The sequence below is a fragment of the Amphiura filiformis genome, chromosome 6 (assembly GCF_039555335.1).
Source record: "Amphiura filiformis chromosome 6, Afil_fr2py, whole genome shotgun sequence".
In the NCBI taxonomy this organism is placed as follows: domain Eukaryota; kingdom Metazoa; phylum Echinodermata; class Ophiuroidea; order Amphilepidida; family Amphiuridae; genus Amphiura; species Amphiura filiformis.
In genome coordinates, this window is record NC_092633.1 from 50,673,767 (window position 1) to 50,695,411 (window position 21,645).

The 21,645-nt window shown below is 35.5% G+C and overlaps 1 protein-coding gene across 3 annotated transcripts in view; it reads left to right on the forward strand.

Moving 5' to 3' along the window:
* The window catches only part of LOC140155571 (prolyl endopeptidase FAP-like), a 647,798-nt gene that overhangs the window by 168,204 nt on the left and 457,949 nt on the right, over positions 1–21,645 (forward strand). The window contains exon 1 of one of the 3 annotated variants that reach the window (XM_072178465.1): positions 5,718–6,274. The exons of 1 other annotated variant lie outside the window; for it this stretch is intronic. In XM_072178465.1, coding sequence (XP_072034566.1) covers positions 6,191–6,274 — 84 coding nt within the window. In that variant the 5' untranslated portion in view covers positions 5,718–6,190. Of the gene's footprint in view, positions 1–5,717; positions 6,275–21,645 lie in introns of those variants that run through there. One more of the 3 variants, XM_072178469.1, reaches the window with a different exon arrangement.

Here is a 21,645-nt window from a genome sequence, read left to right on the forward strand (position 1 = left end):
TACCTGGTGTATCTACCTTAGATCAGGCTATTGATAAACTACCTTGTATATCTACCTTAGATCGGGCTATTGATAAACTACCTGGCGTAAGTTAGATCAGGGCATTGATAAACTACCTGGTATATCTACATCAGATCAGGCTATTGATAAACTACCTGGTGTATCTACATCAGATCAGGCTATTGATAAACTACCTGGTGTATCTACCTCAGATCAGGCTATTGATAAACTACTTGGTGTATCTACATCAGATCAGGCTATTGATAAACTACCTGGTGTATCTACCTCAGATCAGGTTATTGATAAACTACCTGGTATATCTACCTTAGATCAAGCTATTGATAAACTACCGGGTGAATCTACCTTAGATCAGGTTATTGATACACTACCTGGTGTATCTACCTCAGATCAGGTTATTGATAAACTACCTGGTATATCTACCTCAGATCAAGCTATTGATAAACTACCTGGTGTATATACTTTAGTTTAAGGCCGTGAACTACCTGGTGTCTAGTGCGATTATTTGAATCCCTTTAATCAAGCATTGTTTCTGTGTACTTATGTTAGTTATTTATTCATAGTATGCGTAATAAACACATGTTAAATGGATTCTATGCCCATTCTACCTCATCGCTTACATAACAAATAAAAGCCAAAACGGTAAAATCATTCTCCACCTGGTTTACCAAATCACGGGGGTGTTCACACGATGCGTTGAATCCAATTTTATTTGGACACCAAATTCATTCTAGTCTGAAACTGAAACTAGTCCATTCTAGTGAAGATGAACACCGGTCTATATTAGATTGGGTCGTTTGGCTAAATGATACGCGCTGTCTATCACAATAACACTCGCGCATGACGCATGATCTATACTACTTCCAAATTGATGTGGATTACGACAGTCTATATATGGTGCAAATTGGAATGGATCAGATTGTATTGTGTATATCACCCGCTAGCTGTTGGGTCGCATTTCCCAAGGCTCAGAACCCACAGATGCATGCTCATTTTTCTCGCTGTTAACATAATTATATATTTGTTTATTATGTTGACGTGGTGTTCCTACAAGTTTAGCTGGGGACATAATCAAATTCGACCTAGACCATTACCACTGATTAAATGACATGCATTCACCGTGTTGTAAACCTAGACCATTACCCTGCACTCACTATAGGCCCTACATATCATCGCGGGGTGAAATAAAAAAATTACATCCATTGTCTTGGAACATGTGGAATGTTAGAAGATGTACTCCCTATTTCAGAAAAATACAGAATAATTCTTTTGGATTAAAAATATTATCCTGTTTTAGTGTTTTGCCAAATGAAACATAGCTAAATTCTAATCCTTTAGTTCTAACTGCCAATGAAAGTCAAATTTTAATGTTTGGTCAATTTTTGGAAATAAGGGCCAAAAAATACGTTTTATGTCATTTTTCGTATGCTGTGATAACCAACCCTATAGACTTGTACCAAGACTAATTCCAGTTTATGCATTCTAATTTTTGGAAAACACATTTTCTAATCTTTTTCATAACCAATAATCAAAAATAATGTTAAAATTATGAGATAGCTCATAGCCTATACTCAAGATTTAGCAAAGTCAGAATTTTGTGACTACAGTTGTAAGAAAACATGCAAAATTGCAGGTTTGGTCCATTTTCCCTCAAATTGCAAACAAATAAAAATTATACTTTTATTGCCAGTATAGAAATAAGTAAATGATTAGGATTTGGTTAAGTTTCATTTGACAAAACAAGATAATATTTTCTAATTCCAAAATTCCAGCGACGATATGCTATTTGGTTGGCATTTCCTTGTATAATGAATATTTATGGTTTATTCATTTCGCATATTCTGGGCTATTAACAGAACGATCATTTCTAAAATGCAACCATATTGTTTTAGCCTGATGTTTTAAGTTCATTATTATCAGATTTCCTCAAAGGTACATGTATACTTGACCGTTTGATCTCGTCAAATCTCGCAGATTAACGATAGGACATGACTTTCATTTTTTTAGCAGACGATAAAATCTCGCCAAATCTCGCAGATTAGCGATAGGACATGATTTTCATTTTTAGCAAACTCTAAGACGATACAATTTGCAAACTTAAAATGATTGCAATGAATTTGAATATACACACAATTGCGTGGTCACATAATACACGCATTTCATCAAATCATTAATTTGAGGAGAAAGTCATATGAAACGGTGATGTAAATTAGATAGTTTAACCTCGTGTTCAAATTTATATAACTTTCATGCTTGTTGCATGCAATAATTTTGAAAAGGGATATAAAATATATTTATACTCCGGATGCTTCAGCAAATTATTATATTATATGAATATTCATAACCAGCTAGGACTGTACTATTGTGTCGTTGCTTTGATCTTTACATCTATTAATCAGACTTTGCAATACATATACAATGTATATTATACATGCAGCAAGGGTTCTCAACAGTGGCGTAGCCAGTGGGGGCCAGGGGGTTAGAAGTTTTCCTCCTTTCCTCAGGTTTTGAATCATCGTTTCTCAATCAATTTCAACTAACTAAAGAGTACAGGTATTGGCTGCTTGTTTTAATTTAACTGGTACCTTACATACTGCAGTTACTGTCCGTTTTCCTATACACAATACACAGTGCTCTTTCCCATTAACGCGTGACCTCTACAAATAACCTACGTTAAAAGTATGGGGATATGCCTAGTTAACGTCGCTGTGTGAAAAATAACCGGCCAATATTAAAAGTACTCTTCTAAAATTCTAGACAATATAGTTTTGTAACATGTCCTAAATTTTTAGCTAATTTAGATGTTTGGAAATATGCGTACTTTGGTGTTTTAGGATATGTAAACGACAGATAACACCAAAAAATATGAAGAAATTATTTCCAAACCGTGTTAAGTCTGCAAACCACCATGTTTCTCATTTTCAAGAACGCTGGTTAACAATAAGCACGTATTGTCTCATTTCGTAAACAAAGACCACACACAATTGTTCTCTAGCGCTCGCTTTATAATCGTTCACCCAACTGAAAGTATAATCCCAGCTCATTGCTCCATTGTACGTGTAAAGCAGACACATATGTTGTGTGTATTTAACCAGAGAAGATATGATTTAATCAGTTGAGCTGTTTTCAATGAGTGTTATCTTGGTTTAATAGCTTTTAATGGGGTTTAAGTCCTGCAAAGGTCGAATTGAATTCTACTGTAGACATGACTGCATCATGAATTCTGTTGCGTTCTGTTCATCTTTTGTACATCATCGTAATAGACAATAGCTGACAATTCTCCATCACGAAACTTTCAAACATTATTGACAAGCTTAGCCAACATAGACCTACAGCTGCAAACCTCCGGCAACCTGTCAAGTTCAAATATGGCACATCTAAGATCAACCATTATACTTGATTTTGCCTTGATGCAACTTACTTCTATACTTTCATATGACTACGTTTGCTTGCCTAGTTCTGATTAGCCTTGTGATCTCAAGTTTTTAGCGCACGATTCAATATGGGTACGCTACACAAAGAAGTTGAGAACCGCAACCTTAGGGCCTATATCGAAGGTTGCAAAGACATCAAAATGATAAGATTATGTCATGTGCATCCCCAAGGATTAGTTCAAGTTCATTGAATATGATTATGTAAATTATATACATCTCAGAGTTAGGAGTATCGAGTGCAATAAGAGTTAACAAATGAGTGCATAAGTTGATGTCTATTTAATGCATTGCACATTCCAACTTCATCATTTCTTGCAGCTAGTTTTGTCTGTTTATTTGACAACGTTTGACGTTGTATGTTTGTAGTCAAGATATGGTAAATGTAAAATCGGTTTTCCTTTTACATGAATAATAATATGAATATTGTTCTTTTTAAATTCAATACAAATTTAAACCATCATTATAGACGCATAATCAGTTTATTTGGGTATATGGTTTGGCATTAGTGTTAGGGTTTTGTTCTAAGGTTAGGACCCACGATAGCAACGTTTGTATAGTATTTTTTGTGGGACCTGAGAGCACATCAGATACATTAAATTGCATTATACGAGGAATGTCCTTCTGATACCAAATAATTTTGATTTTTTTTTTAAATTCCCGATATAATACACATTTTATGGCAAATTAATACAAATTGATATTTTTTACTCTTAATACAGTCCTCAAAGTAAACTTTATAAATCTAATGATATGTACTTAAAGTGTATGTAGCTGGGAGGAAACTCAGAAAGGCTGATCATCATTTGAAAATGGTGACCGTTCGTATTGAAGATATAGATTTGTTCCCCAAAAGACCTACACATTTGAAAATGATGGTCGGCTTTTCCTCCCAGCTACTTAATCTACGCACCGTACAAACAATCCTATCTTCAGTAGATAGCACCTGATTAATACAGAACTGCGGATATTTCAGTGATGGACTCACGGCCACTTAACATAAAATAGTTGTTTATCAGTCATGAAATTGTAACGCATGCCACAATATTTTCGTGTATATCAAACCATAAATGCATAATTTTCGTTCAACATGTTTTAATAGAGGTGGATTTACATGATTTATGTGGATTTGTTATTTCATTCATTTCATTTGTCCTGCAAATCGATTGTATAACTATCTCATGGCTTGTAGCATTATTATTAGTGATTGTATTATAATTACATTAGGCAGAAAACAAGACGGTGTAATCAATGACGACTTCTTGTGTTTTGCAATAAACATCTACTGCAATTAGTGGTGTTATTTAGTTTAAATGAGTTAGTGTGCGATGACCATTCTTAATTTTGTGAACGAAATAATGTTATTTAGTGAACTTGACTGGTTCAAATCGCTCTCGACTATCGCAAAATGTTTGTAGTATAAATCGGGCTTGTGGTCATTCGTCAAGTACTCGATTGACCCAGTCAAAAGCTATACATATCAGTGTCATTAACACTAATTAACGTATAATTGGGATGACAGTACTTATAACATTGATAGGCATTTTGAAACGTGCATATTGAAGAGCTTAGAGAAGGGTATTTTCATCTCAGCTCATTTTGGAATTAAAGAATCGTAATCTTCTGACCACAAATAGAAGTCACAAGGATGGGAAGTATGTAAAACTAATTATTTTATTATCAATATAGGAACAAGAATTTATAATGGGATTAATTGGAGGCATTTTTGGCATAAATGTGATTTTATGTTCAGTCTGTCGGAGACAAAAAGACCATATATGGTAAATTAGCCATAATTTAAATTAAGTCATAATTACTATTTACTACAGAAAAAATGAAAAAAGAAGAGAACACTAAAATGGTTGGATGAAAGAACAATAAGTGAATATTTAAATCAATATGCAAATAAATTAGAAATAAATAAATAATATATATCATATAAATAGATAAATAAATAAATAAATAAACTAAATAAATAATGTAAATAACAAGTAGGGCCTAACTAAGAAATAAAGAGATCAATATTGAATGAATTGAATTGTAACTAAATAAAATAAATAAATAAACAAATAAATAAATAAATAAATAAATAAATAAATAAATAAATAAATAAATAAATAAATAAATAAATATGCAAGAAGTAGCGAAATAAATAAATAATTAAAAACTAAATAAATAATGTAAATAAAACAAGTATAAATTAGAAATAAAGAGACCAATATTGAATAATTGCATATGTAACTAAATAACCAACTAATGAATATTCATAAAAAGAAACCGAATATGACATTAAAAAAATAATTAAAGCTTAGCAAACATCACACAATTAATTATGGCCTAATTTTAGCATCCACTTGAATGCGCTGAAACTACAAACGTCGTGTGCATAACTACAGGCATGCTTGCTACCAGCATGCTGAACTTCACAGTGACTGAGCTGGGGATGCCTTCATTGTAAGTTGGTATTGATGATGTCCACATCACTGCCAAAGCCAGGCTGCAATACTGAACCATCTGAGTGAACTTGATGAATGCATGCGACATGTGACTTGATAAAGTGGAATTACTGGAATATTGGTGTTGTTTTACTAAAAGCGGCGAGATGACTGGAGCATTGTAAAAATTGTATGTTTGCCTGGATGTGATATCGGACTTGCAGCTGTATATTGTTGTAAACAAATACACGGATTTGGAATTTTACTTATTTGTTTTAATTTGGTGCCCGGGATTTGGTCCAAGGAATGGCCATGTTTCCTGCTATCATTCGTCCACGAACCGACCCTGGTGCCGACAGGGACGGTAGAGCAAAATCTGAAGATACTAAAGTAAGTTTTTATAAGCTTTATTAGAATAGTCATCCATTCATGCATTGATGAAAATATATACAAATAGGACTTATGATTTGCATCATAAAGATTTATTTTGGGATTGGCATATTTCATAAAACATAAAGAACATACAATTATTTTGATTCTTCACGGAGAACATATTTTAATAAGAACTATAGTCTGCTGGGCCAGAATGCAGGCCATGGTTATATACAGTGTTCAAAATAAGGAGGCTCTTGGGCTGAAAGCAATGCGGGCCTTCTGCTGTACCATGCGGGCCAAGGTACTGTGAAATTTTGTCACAGCTTGTACCTATTAAAGTCAGCAAGACAACTCAATGCTGACTTTATCATAAAGCCCTGGCATGGCACTGGGCTATGCCATTTGAAATCCACACTCCCCCTGTGGAAGATTTTGAAAATATCTTCCACAGGAGGAGTATGAATTTTAAATGGAATTAGCACATTAGGCATTTCCATTTGAAACTTACCTTCCCTCTGTGGAAGATTCAGGTTGAATCTTTCTCAGAGGGTGTATGAAATTCAAATGGAGCTGCCTAATGTGTGCTAATTCCATTTAAAATTCATACTCCCTCTGTGGAACATATTTCCAAATTCTTCCACAGGGGGAGTGTGGATTTCAAATGGCATAGCCCATTACCTGCTATTGATTTACAAATCTGAAGCCTTACAAAATGTCACAAATATGGACCAGTGTAGCATCAAACTTTTTTTCAAGCCCATACTTTCAACCCAAAGGCCCAAATGGCCATTGTTGGCTAATATTTTGAACACATGTTTAACAAACTAACAATAACTACATGTATCCATTGTTATAAATATAGTTTGATCAGCTCGTAATCGCCTTATAACATTGCTGATTAATATCAACATTTTATTTTGAGAATTGTCTTGTGACATCTGGCCAGAAGCATCATCATGAATTATTAATTGAAGTCCTATATACTTTGTCTACTTTCTTTAATCCGCAAAATGTAGACCAGACAGGTCATACCACTATTTTTTTAAATAGTGGTATGACCTGTCTAATCTACAAAACTCTCTAATCTATTTTTTGGTATCGTGATAAGAGACTAACAATTCCCGCCAATAATGAGCTGATCAAACTGTAGGCTTAATTATGCAGAAGATGTGAATGAAGATATGATACATCACGCACTAATTGATAAAATAACCGAAAAATCACCTTTTCACCTAATAATGGCAAATACAGTATGACAAAGTGTGAAACTGAAAAAGAGTCACTTCATGTAGAATAATGTACATATGACCTTTAACACAAATCTAGAAAAGTACTTTTACCCAAGATGTCTTAGTCTACTGCAGTAGACCATTTTAATTTATCATCTCTTTTACATCCCTCTGATCATGGAAAATCCACCAATGACCTGTTCTGATCTATATGGCCTTTTTTCTCTGGGCAGGGCAGTCACTGGGGATGTGATGTGTTTTATGCATGGAATGGTATGAATTGGTCAAAAAGGGAATACAGAGCAGTCTAAAGATGTCTTTGCAATTAAATTTATTTGAACATGAACTATGGAATTTATGTATAATTGATGACAAAATAATTAGAATCATGTGGAATTGGTCTTAACTGAAATACATCTTTGCAATAGCAGTTTATATACTGGCAAGGTTGGTTGGGAGGCCTATTGTCTGATCATCTTAGAGTCTGTTCTTTTGACGTTAAAGCCTAATGTATGGTGTATTAGTATGTGGCTCCAAAATTCATCAGCATGAATGAAAGGAAATTATGTCTGTTTAAAAAAATATGTTAGAAATGCAAACAAATGTGTGTTGGTGTAGGACTGGATTTACCTTTTGGGGGGCCCTGGGCCAGGCCAAACTTTGGAGGCCCCCAACCCCACCGTGAGGAAGGGCATGTACACTCAAGTGCCCAGTTTTGGTTTAGGTATAAGATCGATAGTGGCGGCGGGGAGACGAGCATAGGTTTCAGACTAATTTAGCTCCAAATGAAGGTGAATTTTGTTACGCAAATGGCCAGTGTGCACAAAGCGCACACAATTGTGTAATTTTACCCTATTTTGACCAAAAACAAGGTGTTTTCAGGCTAAAAAGGAATGCACAGGGCCCGGACCCATCTGGCCCGATGGTAAATCCGGCCCTGGTGTGGGGGTGGGGTTTTGTATTTTTAGGGGTATGCATAGGGGGATGGAGGAGGGAGTTTTAAGTTGATCACCAACCATTTATACCATATCCTTTTAGATTTAAGTTAATTTTGTCAAAAGCAATTTGCTTAATTAGAAAATGAGAAAACCAGTATATATTTTATTGATGTCATTTGAGCATATCCAATATATCATTAACATGTCATGAATTAATAAAACTATAATAGTAATCGTTGTTATAGTTCCTGGTCACCTAGTAACAACGAAAGCATTTACATGAATAAGGAAGTCTTCAAAATACATTGTAGATACATTCATGTTAGGCCTAAAAAAAGAAACATTTGAATTTCCCTTTTCGGCCGACCCTAAAACTAGGGTTGCATTTTTTTCTTCCATATTTGAATTTTCATACACAGGTATAAAAGGGGGATACTTAAGTTTGATTAGGGTAGGGGTGTACCACTGAGAATTTGAAAGTGGACCCATACCAATTTTGTAAGAAATTTGGACCCATCAGTATAACAAAATTAAACATTTTTGGCCAAATTGAACACAAATTACAACTTTTCCCCCAAATTTGTGGGAAATTTCTGAAAATTTGGTCAAAGTGAGGCAAAATTGGGCTAAGTTCTGAAAAAATTCAGAAAATTTTGGAAAAAAGGACCTGTCTATATACTAAAATTGGCCTAGAGAAAGGGGTCCTTGATATACCAAAAGGCAGAAAATGCTACCCATGTTTGTGGCACATCCCTGTATGTTCATTTGCACTGATAACCCCCCCCCCCCCTCCTGGAGTAAACCCTCCCAAAATATAAAAGTGTGATGCCTAGTCTCACTATAATATTCTTACCCCTGCTATGGTATATAAGCTTACCCATAGTAATTAGAATTTATAGATTGTTCGTCCTACAAAATATATTAATTAAAATGTTTGGAAAAATCGGGAAGATGATCAAGATTTCCTGGGGCATTGGGGTCAGCATTCTGCTATTAACGCTCAGGGCATAAACAGACAAGGACTAGTACAAGTAGGTTTTTCCAAGCTATGGAGGAGGCATTGCATAATTTGTTATTCTTCAGATGAAGTTTGTTGTTAATATTATGAAATTTGTTCATTCTATAATTATGCCTTAAGTTTTTCGTGGTTGTCAATGTCTGAGTGATACAATGTGATGAAACGAGGTTTGTTGACAAAAGATAACAAGTTTCATTCAAGTATGTAAGTGTGCTTCTATGAAGACCTTACTATTTTCAGCTAATTTCCTTCTTTTTTATGTTTGGGTGTCTCTGCCTTATTAGCAGGTAAACATAATGGTTTTGATGAAGAATTCTATTCTAAAATGTAAAATTGTGGTACCCAGTTCAGCAACACAATATAATCTGGCCCTGCTTTGTATGCAGTAAGCTTACTTGTCATAGTCATCAGAATTCATAGATTGTCCATCTTACAAAGTATTAATTAAAATGTTTGGAATCATCTGGAGGACGATCAAGATTTCCTGGGGCAGTGGGTCAGCATATGTGCTTACACTAGTAGTTTTTTTGTTTTTGATGCAAATACATGTAAATAAACAGGGCTCTGAAGCGCTCTGCCCTGTGGAAAGACTTTTTTTTATAGAAAGGATTTTTCAAGCTACTTGCTTGTAATAGCATGGGCATTGGGCAATGAATTTATGGGTTATCTTCGTGATGCATAATATGTGGTACAAATATGTGATAACTTTTGGTCAGGTATATCAGAGCTTGCTTAGTATAACTTGCAAAATGCAGTGGCATGCTTAAGCACATTTGAAAGTGGGGGGGCAGGTTGTTCAGTTCCCCAAATGGAGTCTGATTAGGAGTGTAAGGTGTAAGAAATGACTGATTTCCCCCCAAATGACCAACAAAAGTGGGGGACCCATGCCCCCCTGCCCCCCCCTCCCCCTTTGCGTACACCACTGGCAAAATGTGTATTATAATGTAATATAACTTATGTGACAAAATGATTTGATGTGGATTTGAATGGCTAGTCTGAATATCTGCAGTTGGGTAGTGTTATTGTAAATTTGTCACTTGAGGACTTTGGTGCAGATTTGGCTGGCCTTGATCCAGATTTGGCAGGTCTTGAGCTAGATTTAAATGATGGTCTGACAAATTTGTATTGAATGTGTCAGAATAAACACCTATTAAAGACCGAATGATGTTAGGTGTTTGAACATGACTTCACACATTTATATCATATCAAGCAAAATAAAATATACAATCAAGGAGAACGGTTACGTCAAGAAATTGTGCTGGTGCAAACTGGTAGATATTTCTGCTTACTAATTCAAGTTGTTCTTTTTTCAAATCTCTAAACCATTTCCTTTCAGGAATCATTATATTGAATTCAGATGAGCTTGCACCAGACACTAAAATGTGGTCTTGGAAATTAATCCCATAATGAGATGGGAAAGCTCAAATTGAATTTGCACTTCATTTAACTCATCTTACTTCATTGCATCTGAAATTTGTGGAGTTGTAATGGTCCAATATGATGAGCTGAATCAAATTGAATTTATCTATTAGAGTAATGGAATGTACTGGTATCAACATAGGACACTTGAGTTTGAAAACATCCAGACTTTCATCTATAAATTGGGCAATTCCATTTAAAATCCACACTACCCCTGTGGAAGATTTTGGAAATATCTTCCACAGGGGAGTATGAATTTCAAATGGAATGAGCATATTAAGCTCTATTGCATTTCAGACACCCTCTAAGAAAGATTGAATCTTCCACCGAGTGAGGGTGAGTCTCAAAATGGAGCTGCCTAACGTGTTCATTCCATTTTAAATCCCTACTCCCTCTGTGGAATATATTTCCAAAATCTTCCACATGGGGAGTATGGATTTTAAATGCAATAGCCCATTGATCTAGCAGCTTAAAACATGTTATCTAAATCTGATACAAGAAGGATGGCTTTAGGCAGGAAATTTTCAACTTTATTTTCACGATACCAGCATAAGTAACAAATGCAAGTTAGTGAAAATATGTGTCTTGGGAGAAGAATGATAAATATTTAAACACATGACAAGTAAAATATAATAAATATTATAAATGTACCCAAAATGTCAAGAATGTTTATTCTCCCATATACTAGTGTTGTACATCCTTAATTCAATTTTGCTATCTACATTAGATAACACTTATCAAGAAACTTTTTAGTCTCTTAGAAAATGATATTTTGCTATATCAAATGCATCATGAAAAAGTCAGCACGCTTTATTTTTAGTGATAAATTTGCCATCTTCAGTAGATAGCAACAATTGCTTTTTACATAAAATACATATGATATTGACTCAACAATTGCAATTAATATTCATATTGACAAACATTTAGGGGGGTTTGTCCAGGGAATATGCTGCAGGGTATCACTCCCCCCCCCCCTAAAAATTGTTTGGCTCTTTTTATGACAGATTCTTATCATCCAATATTTTTTTACATTTCCGGATTTTTTTCTGGCCAAATTTCTGGAATTCTTGTAATTTTGCTTGCAGAAGGTTGGTCTTGGTCACAAATATACAGCAAATGTAATTATTATAGCAGCAAAGTGCAGTTTATGATAATATTACATATATTGACCTCAATTATATTTCCTTCCTTCCTTAACTTATAAGAAATACCTTGTTCTTCAAATAATAATATACATACAGTAAAAATAAATATAATAATTAAAGATGCTATCTACAGAAGATAGCAGATAACACTAGATAGTAAATAGTTGAGGTATATTTAAAAAAACATTTTCTTAGAAGCTTAAAATTAATGAATATATTTTCATATAGGCTGAGGATTTACTACTTCATAAGTTTAATAAAATACCATCTTCTAATTATTACCCTAAGGGCATTTGTGAGTTAAGATTAAAAGCTGCAACGTTGGCTCAGACAAAATTGACACAAATACATATGTATTCCAGTCAGGTAACATTAAATATTGGTTGGCACTTGCTGCACCTTCGGCTTTTTCGTTATTAAATTCATGTTGATTTTGAGGGAACATTGAACCAGACACCATTTTTGATTTTCATGGTTTAAGTGGGTCTGTTGGGGTGAATGTTTATTTGTTGGGGTGGGTTTTTTATGGTGCATATGTGTTAGCAACTTGTGGCGACCAAGTTCCTTCCTGGAAGTTCCGCCAGGCGTACGTACAACATTCTGCGTGTTTCTACTGGGGAACGGTTGGCGGGCAATGTGGTTTAGTTTAGAGTGTTATCAGTTAATGTGCTCAATGGAAACAGATAAGTTTCAGAGTAATGCGGTGTGGACACCCGGCAACCGTTATCCACCTCATGAGGTAGACCATGTGGTGTGACACCCGGTATTTCTGTCAGTGGAAACACAACAGTTAATGGTTGCTGGGTGTTGAACTTCTTTAAATGTACATTTTATGTATCACATCCCCTAAAAGCAGCTTGGGGTTTGGAAAATATTTTCAGTACTTCCGGGACACACCACAACCCTTATTTTAAGCATCAGTAGAAACGTGCTGGTTGTTGCCTGAATCGGATTGTGGGTTACCAGGTAATACCGGGTAAAAATACAGAGTGCTCAGTGTAAACACGCAGAATGTGATCACAGCTTTTGTCTATAACTCGTGCAGAGTGATAAAACAGAGACATCAAAACAGCAATAAAATCCTCCATAATTTCAATGAATATACCACTAGATATAAAACCAGCTGTTTTGATTTATGCTATTCAAATTCTGATGTCATTTGATGTCATGTCCACACATGGATGAACTTTCAGCCTGATGCCAAAATTTCAGTTGATTCTGATTTTGTGTTTTTGAAATATGCATGATTATGTGCATTAGACTTTCGCAACGCAAACGTAAGAAACAGGGCAAAACAGACGTGTCATTTATTGATATGACATTTTCGTTTTTGATGCTTCCCTATTTGTGCAGAGCAACTACGGTATAGGTTCCTGTACTACATTAGACTGCTCCATAGGCTACCATGTTGTAATGTCATTCTGGTAACCATAACTTAATACAAATTGGATGATATTTTTGCTAAACGAATTAATCTGCAAGACAATTTTTGTACATAAACAATATGTAACCAGCACTTTCCTGTGGTATAAAAATCTCAACTTGTTTTGAGAAAAGTAGGGGATGTGGCAGTGGATCACAAAATGCCCGTTTAATTGGTAGAACTTTTGTAGACTTAATGGCTCAAAAACAGGTGTGACTTCGGATTGGTAGTAGCGTCATTCAGTTATTTTTGTTGTTAATGATGAAAAAAAATTTCAAAATATGATACTCTGTCTCACATGTCTGCAGCTAGATTACTGATCAAATCATCCCTAATATCTTAAAGGGAAAATTATCAATACCTTAATATGCAGTTACAATTCAACTTTGTACTTGGAGATGAGGCTGTAGCCATGTCATCGTGCTATCTCCTTGAAAAATGAGTGAAGAAACTCTAGCTTAACAAAATTGAATTGATTGACAATCTATACCAAGCAAATAAATGGAATTGGCAATTTATATGCCTACTGGCTGCCTGTACGCCCTGGGTGTACTCCATTGTAGCCATCCTACCCAATCAGAGTATTTTGGGTTGAATCTAACTGGGCCACGATCTACATTGACCAAAATTGTCCATGAATATACCAATTTTACCAATATTTGTCACAAAAAGACGCTTATAATACAATTTGGTAGAATTTGCAACTTTTGACTTAACTTCTAATTTGCATTTTAAAAAGAAGATTTAAAAGCTCATTAATCTATGCAATGTGTATTCAGATAAAAAATGCACAGAATCTCTTATAGCCCACTCATAATCTGAGAGCTTGCTTTATGTGTGTGGGTTCGAGTCCCCGTCCGCCACTGTGTTGCGCCCTTGGGCAAGGCGCTTTGTCTCGCTTGCTTCACCCCACCCAGGTGCAATGGGAAGCTGTTAGGGGTAGTCACAGTCGTTGTACTGATGAACCCTGCGCCATTTGTAGGCAGCAAACGTGGTTCCGACATATTCTGATAACGGCGGCATAAATGTAAAGCGCTTTGAGGCTGTTTACGGCATAAAGCGCTATATAAATATCTACATTTATCTACATTTATGACCAGTTTCAAATACATACTAAGTACCCAGCGGTAACGGGACTTCGAAGTGTATGTAACAAATTTTGATTAGGGATTATTATTTACTACTGAGTATAAAATAGCTGTCACATCCCTGGTAGAGTTAAGAAGATAGGCTTTGATATCAATTTGAAAATTAGGATTAAGAATAGACTAGGTAATTTGAAATATCTGTATTTGATCCTATTTTGATCATTTCAAGTGAAACCTTGCATTAATTGGGACATTCCATTGGAAATCCAGAGGGAGTATGAATTTTGAATGGAATGAACACATTAGGCAGCTTGTACCCTGTGAGAAAGGTTTGACTTGAATCTTCCACAGAAGGAGGATGAGTTGCCTTATGTACCTAAAAGTTATAAGTAGAAGTTATTTCCAATGTAAAATCTACAGTCAACAGCACATGAAAACTAGCACGAAAAATCGGCCCACATCTCTTTAAAGAGAAATGATCTAATAGAGATTAAACTGTCGTTCAACCAGGTGGACCTATTTCGTCAATCTGGACAAAATCATGTTTGATTGTTATAAAAAGACAATGAAGAATGTATTTTTGAATAAGAATTGACAGTTGACATTCATGGATAGTTTATGTAACCTCTATATTAGCAGGAGTCAGGGAATATAGTTGTGATGGGTTGGGAATGCCAATGTTGATGAAACGCAAAAAATCACCCCAAGCAATTGCAGAGTAAATCATTTTGAGTTTAATTTTACATATCATATTGATGTGAACATTGGTTGACATTAGGTTCATCGACCTAGCGTTGGGGAATTTACAGTATAAACATAATATAAACATATTGACATCAGGGCTCAGTGAGTACGAGTAATAGCTTGATGTACATGAACAGAATCTCCAGAAGATTTTAATATTGGGTGGACCCATTAATATGAGGCCTTATACGATGCGTAAAACAGTGAGGGGTGGGTGCGGGAGGAGTGTCCCTCATTAAAATTACGAATTTTACCATAAAATTAAGAATTTATCTTAAATTAGTGAGGGCCCTATGCTACTTGCGCCCAACAAAATTATTGGTCCAGCTATGCCCCCATGCCCTCCTGCATTTTGGTTAGGGTGCAATTTGCTAGTCCAGTCCTCGTTTATGGAGTTTAGGGTTCGGTTGGGGTAGGGCAGTCTTGTAATAAGACTAGTAGAGTTGCACCTTATTCGGTAATTGCTCCAAACCTTTTTTAGCCTTACAGTAATTTTGTAGAATAAGATCTACTCATTTATACCATATTGTTACAGAGTTTAGGGTTACGTTGTATGGTTGGGTAGGGCAGTCTTGTAATAAGACTAGTAGAGTTGCACCCTATTTGGTAATTGTGCCAAACCTTTTTTAGCCTTACAGTAATTTTGCAGAATAAAATCTACACATTTATACCATATTGATACAGGTTCATATTATTCATGTCTCATTGAGCGTGCTTCTACTGAGCAATTGGTGTGAATTTGAGTTAAGACCGGAATATTGAAAGGAATATGTGGTAATGGTGCCATTAGAAACAGATTGGGTGAAGGTGAATGCAGGTGAACATCACCATCAACCGTCAACCACCTTTAGAGGTGGTTGATAGTGTTAAATTTGCGGTAACATTCCTAGTAGAAACAGTTTGGGTGAAGATTTGGTGGGTGACACAGAAGGTTAGCCTACAACAATATAGCAAAAGCATTCAAAATCTGACCTTGAAGATGATGAAAAATATTTTGTGGACTTCGCATTCCCCACTAAATACATGATTTGTAAACTGTTACCCTGCATTTACATTGTACAGCCCAGTTAAAACAACCTGATGAAGGTGAGAGGATTAAAATGCCGGTGAAGGTGAATTTGTGGTAATGGGAGATGCTCATTATATATAAACACGCTCAGTGACTAGTATTGATGTAGCTTCTGCAGGATACAATTACCAATTACATACTTATTACATAACTTTATATAATCAATATTTATAATTAACACAAATGATACCAGCAATTAATGTAAGCAGTGTTTACTTACTTTGATAAATTGACAATACTAATCAATAACACATGCAGCAGTCATTATCAAATGCTGAAATTCAATTTCTCAATTATGATCATTAATAATAATAACAATGCAGGCTTTTTTGTTTCTATTGTTTCGGGCAAAACTATTACCAATCAATTTTAAAATATTGACAATTTGAAGCCATCTCACAATTGGGCTATTCCATTTAAAATCCACATTCCCCCTGTGGAAGATTGTGGAAATATCTGCCACAGGGGGAGTATGAATTTCAAATGGAATGAGCACATTAGGCAGCTCCATCTGAATTTCATACACCCTTTGAGAAAGATTCAATCTGAATCTTACATTTAAGGGAGAGTGAGTTTCAAATGGAACTGCTAACATGCATGTTCATTCCATTTGAAATTCATACTCCCCCTGTGGAAGACACTTCCAAAATCTTCCACAGGGGGCATGTGGATTTTAGATGGAATAGCTCATTCTACATTAAATTGCAATGCTGGGGTTTGCCCATTAATTATAGATTAGAGCATATTGCATACAATGTCATGAGTATAATTGTGCACAAAAATGTCAATTAATTATTAAGTCACTGGTTATTGACTTTATCTGATGTGGACTTGTTTCATCAAAAGGTCTGACAAGGTCTACAGACCTTTGGTGAGAAGCTGATACTTTCACTAAGATCCACAACATGCTCATCTATTAGGGGAACAGTTCTTAAACCCCAGTACATTGTACATTCATTGAATGACCTTTGAAGATTTGGGTACAAAAACTCATACTCTGCAACTTGAGGTCAAATTTTGCACTATGATTATGTCATTGAGGTTATATTGGACTTTGCCATTGGGATGAGGCTCTTGTGGTCCATAGTGTATGGATGTCATTGATGTTGTCATGCCAACATTCAAATGTGTGTCATCAGGATGGGTCAAGTGAGAAAACTAGATAGTTTTGTAATCCATCTGAAGTAGCCTTTTGCTATCTTACAATAGCTTCATTTGCTATCTACTGTAGATAGCACATTTTGCTGTAGGCAGTTTTCATGTGCTGTTGACTATAGATAGCCTTCTTTGCTATCTTGTTGGAATGTGTGTTATCATGGGTCAAGAATAAACTAGATAGTTTTGTAATCCATCTGAAATAGCCTTTTGCTATCTTACAATAGCTTCATTTGCTATCTACTGTAGATAGCACATTTTGCTGTAGGCAGTTTTCATGTGCTGTTGACTATAGATAGCCTTCTTTGCTATCTTGTTGGAATACGTGTTATCATGGGTCAAGAATAAACTAGATACGGTAGTTTTGTAATCCATCTGAACAGTGGACTTTGGTTGTATATAAATGCGCCTATATAAATGCGCACGTGACCAGATGGCCAGTGCCATGTTCGTGTTACCTCACTGTCAATCACTGAAATTGCGACCACAGTTCCAGGTGGTGGCCGCATTGCATTCTCTAAATTCAGTAAATTTTCATTGTCAACCGTGTAATTGAATGGGATTATTTTGACATTTTAAAACGCTTGAAATATCACAAACAAATAGGCCTATGTTGATAAATAATATAAATACAAGCTAAAACCGTTGGGGTTCGATAATGAACCCCACAAAATTAACCGCCTATATTGGAAAATGCCATACGGCCGGGCGGTTTCACAAGTTGCCGGTTCGATCATGTCATCCGCCGCCTGCACAGTTCTGACCTTAAAGCCAATCATGTCCCCTTTCATACTTTCATGCCGTTGCGACAAGAGGCATGACTTATCAGCCATTCACAAGTCTTGATTGTGTCTGTTTGTCTACAATGCGCGTGTGTGACGCCGCTCGGCGGCAAGCAGCATGATAGTATGAAACCAGCACTACGTCATAGATATGGCCAATTGGCACGCCCATTTAGCACGGAAATTATGAAATATAAATTTGTAAATCAGCTATATCTAGCTTTTCCGTAGTTAATTTTTTTTTTTCCGTGAAGGAAAACGTTAATAAAGAGTTTATCTTTCGGGTCAAGTTATTTTACCCTTTGCAATCAATGCCACTATTTTGCAAAAGCAATTTTCCTTGCGACCTGTCATTTTCCCTATACTTTTGCACGGGAGTTTATGTACATCCGGTACCTTATATCGTTTAATATGGTATGGCGACTTGTAGATGTCACGTGCGCATTTATATATGCGCATTTATATATACAACCGAAGTCCACTGCTGAAGTAGCCTTTTGCTATCTTACAATAGCTTCATTTGCTATCCTGCAGATAGCACATTTTGCTGTAGGCAGTTTTCATGTGCTGTTGACTGTAGATTGCCTTCTTTGCTATCTTGTTGGAATGTGTGTTATCATGGGTCAAGAATAAACTAGATAGTTTTGTAATCCATCTAAAGTAGCCTTTTGCTATCTTACAATAGCTTCATTTGCTATCTACTGTAGATAGCACATTTTGCTGTAGGCAGTTTTCATGTGCTGTTGACTATAGATTGCCTTCTTTGCTATCTACATTAGATATATAGCTAAAAATTCTGCGTAGGTAACTTCATGTGCTGACTACATAACTTTTTGTGCTATTTATTAGCCACTTTGGAGTATTTTGCTATCTCAGCTATGGATGACTTCTAATAATACTAAAAGCATATATTATTTGACTGTATAAGAGGGATGTTCAAGGTATATGTTACTTTGTCACAGGGTAATGAATTTGGTCTCATTTAAAAGTTTGTTTCTTCACAATTTTACTGCAAAAATAATATATTTGTGCATCACTGTATATGGGCAGGACACCCTGCAGAGGAAGCCTATCTCCTTGAATCAGGTCCACACCTCTTATACACTTAGAATGAGGACAGAGACCACCATTTTTATTTATATTTGGCTAAAGGGGATAAAACATAATTAGAGTTATATTCAGTGGATGCACCTGGATCTCCCACCCCTAAGAAGATCACCAACTCAGTCACCATAGTTTGTTTTCTGTTGGAGATTATGGGTCACATGCAAGTCCATGTGTGTCAGGCAGATCTGGTCTGCAGTCTGCCATCTGAGAATCCCTCCTACATGTATGTATAACTTATAGATTGAACTTTATTTTCTATAAATCACTTCCAATATCTGGAGGCAGTTTAATTTCCCTTTTTGAATCATCTTGATTCAGTTCCACACACATCTAACCCCTGATGTATTATGAATGAAAAGTGGTTTGACAACATCTAGAACTAGGATCTACAATCCGGGTCTACAATATGCTCATCTATCAGGGCACAGTTCTTTAACCCCAATACATTTGCACACTTATTGACTGACCTTTGAAAATTTGAGTACAAAAACTCATACTCTGCAACTTGAGGTCAAATTTTGCACTATGATTGGCTTATTGAGGTTATAGAACTATGCCATTGGGTTGAGGCCATTGTGGCCCATAGTGTAGAGACTAATATTTGCATCCCTCTACCACTCCCAATGCTAGGTAAAGAATCTGTGCCGCATTCTTAACATTATAAAGCCTGGTGTATACTTTATACAAAAGTGTAAACCAATGAAACATATGAGAACATTAAAAAACACCCTGTTTTACGGGCGGATGGACTTTTCAAGTAGGGTCAGTCGGTCTGGATTTTTTTCCTGGAGGCAAAAATGATCCTAAAATATCACCAAAAGCTTGAAAATTTGGCAACAATTTCAAAAACAAAAAAATTTTGCAAACATATTTTGAAAATGTTCTGAATTAAAAAAAATCAGTCAAAATCAATCAATTTTGGCCCCAAAACGGATGGTTTATGGTATCATGTTGTCTTTGTTTAATTTTTTGAGACAGCTTTATATCTTCTCTATGTTTCCATCAGAGTCTGTTGCTGCAGATAAAAGAAAAACTACTTGGGATAAGAGAGACCAGATATTTGTTTTTTCAACTTCCAGATATTTTTCTACACTTGTTGTGTACAAATGTATGTATGGTCTAAATAATTTCAGGCCTGGATAAGATATGATGCAGTATAAACCATGCCTTACTGTGACCTATATGATGTGTAACTTATTACTTGATGAATAATCACAGATGTTAGTATTGGTAGTACATAACCCCACGCCACGCGGGTGTCGACTGCAGACGAAAAGTTTTAAAAAAAATTCAAAAATTCAAAAATTTCAGAAATGTACATTTTCATGACCATATTTTGGAATCAGCATGGAAAATGCATTAAAATGAGTACAAACAAGCCTAGTATTGGTTCAGTGGTTCTTAAGATCTTGATCTTGATATTTTGAGAAAAAATCTCAAAACTTAAGACTTTTTATGTTGAATCCTATGGCTAGCATGCAGAGCATTATAACTTGCATCATGCTTTATTGTCAGATAATATTTCTAAGATTTATCACCTTCTTTACTGATTTTAAAACATGTCTCTTAAGGCATCTTTCTTTCTATGGCCAAAGCCAAGTATTTCAGGATAAAAACAAATGTGATCAGTAACTGCAAATGAGTTCTTTTTCACCCAAACACTCTGAACTGTGACTTTTTTTTTTCTAGGAAAAGGCGTGTCTTTGATGTATGCCATTCATGAGTTATAATAGTGTAAAGACTCCCATTGAGGAAAAGTACCTTACCAAAGCAGTATAATCCCACAACAGATGATTTCTGTGCAGTTTTAGACTGGGGGACAAGTTGTATATCGCCCACGTACAAAAAAGCAAGTAAAAAGGGTCTTTTTTATGGTTGAGCATGGTACATCAGTATCTTGTTTAGGGTATTAAATACAGCAAAAATGGGGAAAAGGGTACCTTTGCACAGATGTTACTTTAAGGGTAGTTAAATTTGGCAAAAAGATGCCAACAAATATTAATTGAAAAGAAAGTAGAATTCTGGGTGTAATTGTACTCAAAAACTCCTCAAAAGATGTTCTTTTTTGTTGATTTTTCTTCAGGCCTTTTAGCTGATCGCTAGTGGCAGTTTTAGGTGTTTTCATAACAACTCATAACAGTAAAATACCTGCTTGGGGTAGGAAAACAACCACATACTTGCTTTGGGAGCATTTTACACTAATTAAAGTACTTGCTTTGGGTACTTTTTGAAAGTCCTTGTACGAGGGTGACAACTTGAAATACATGTT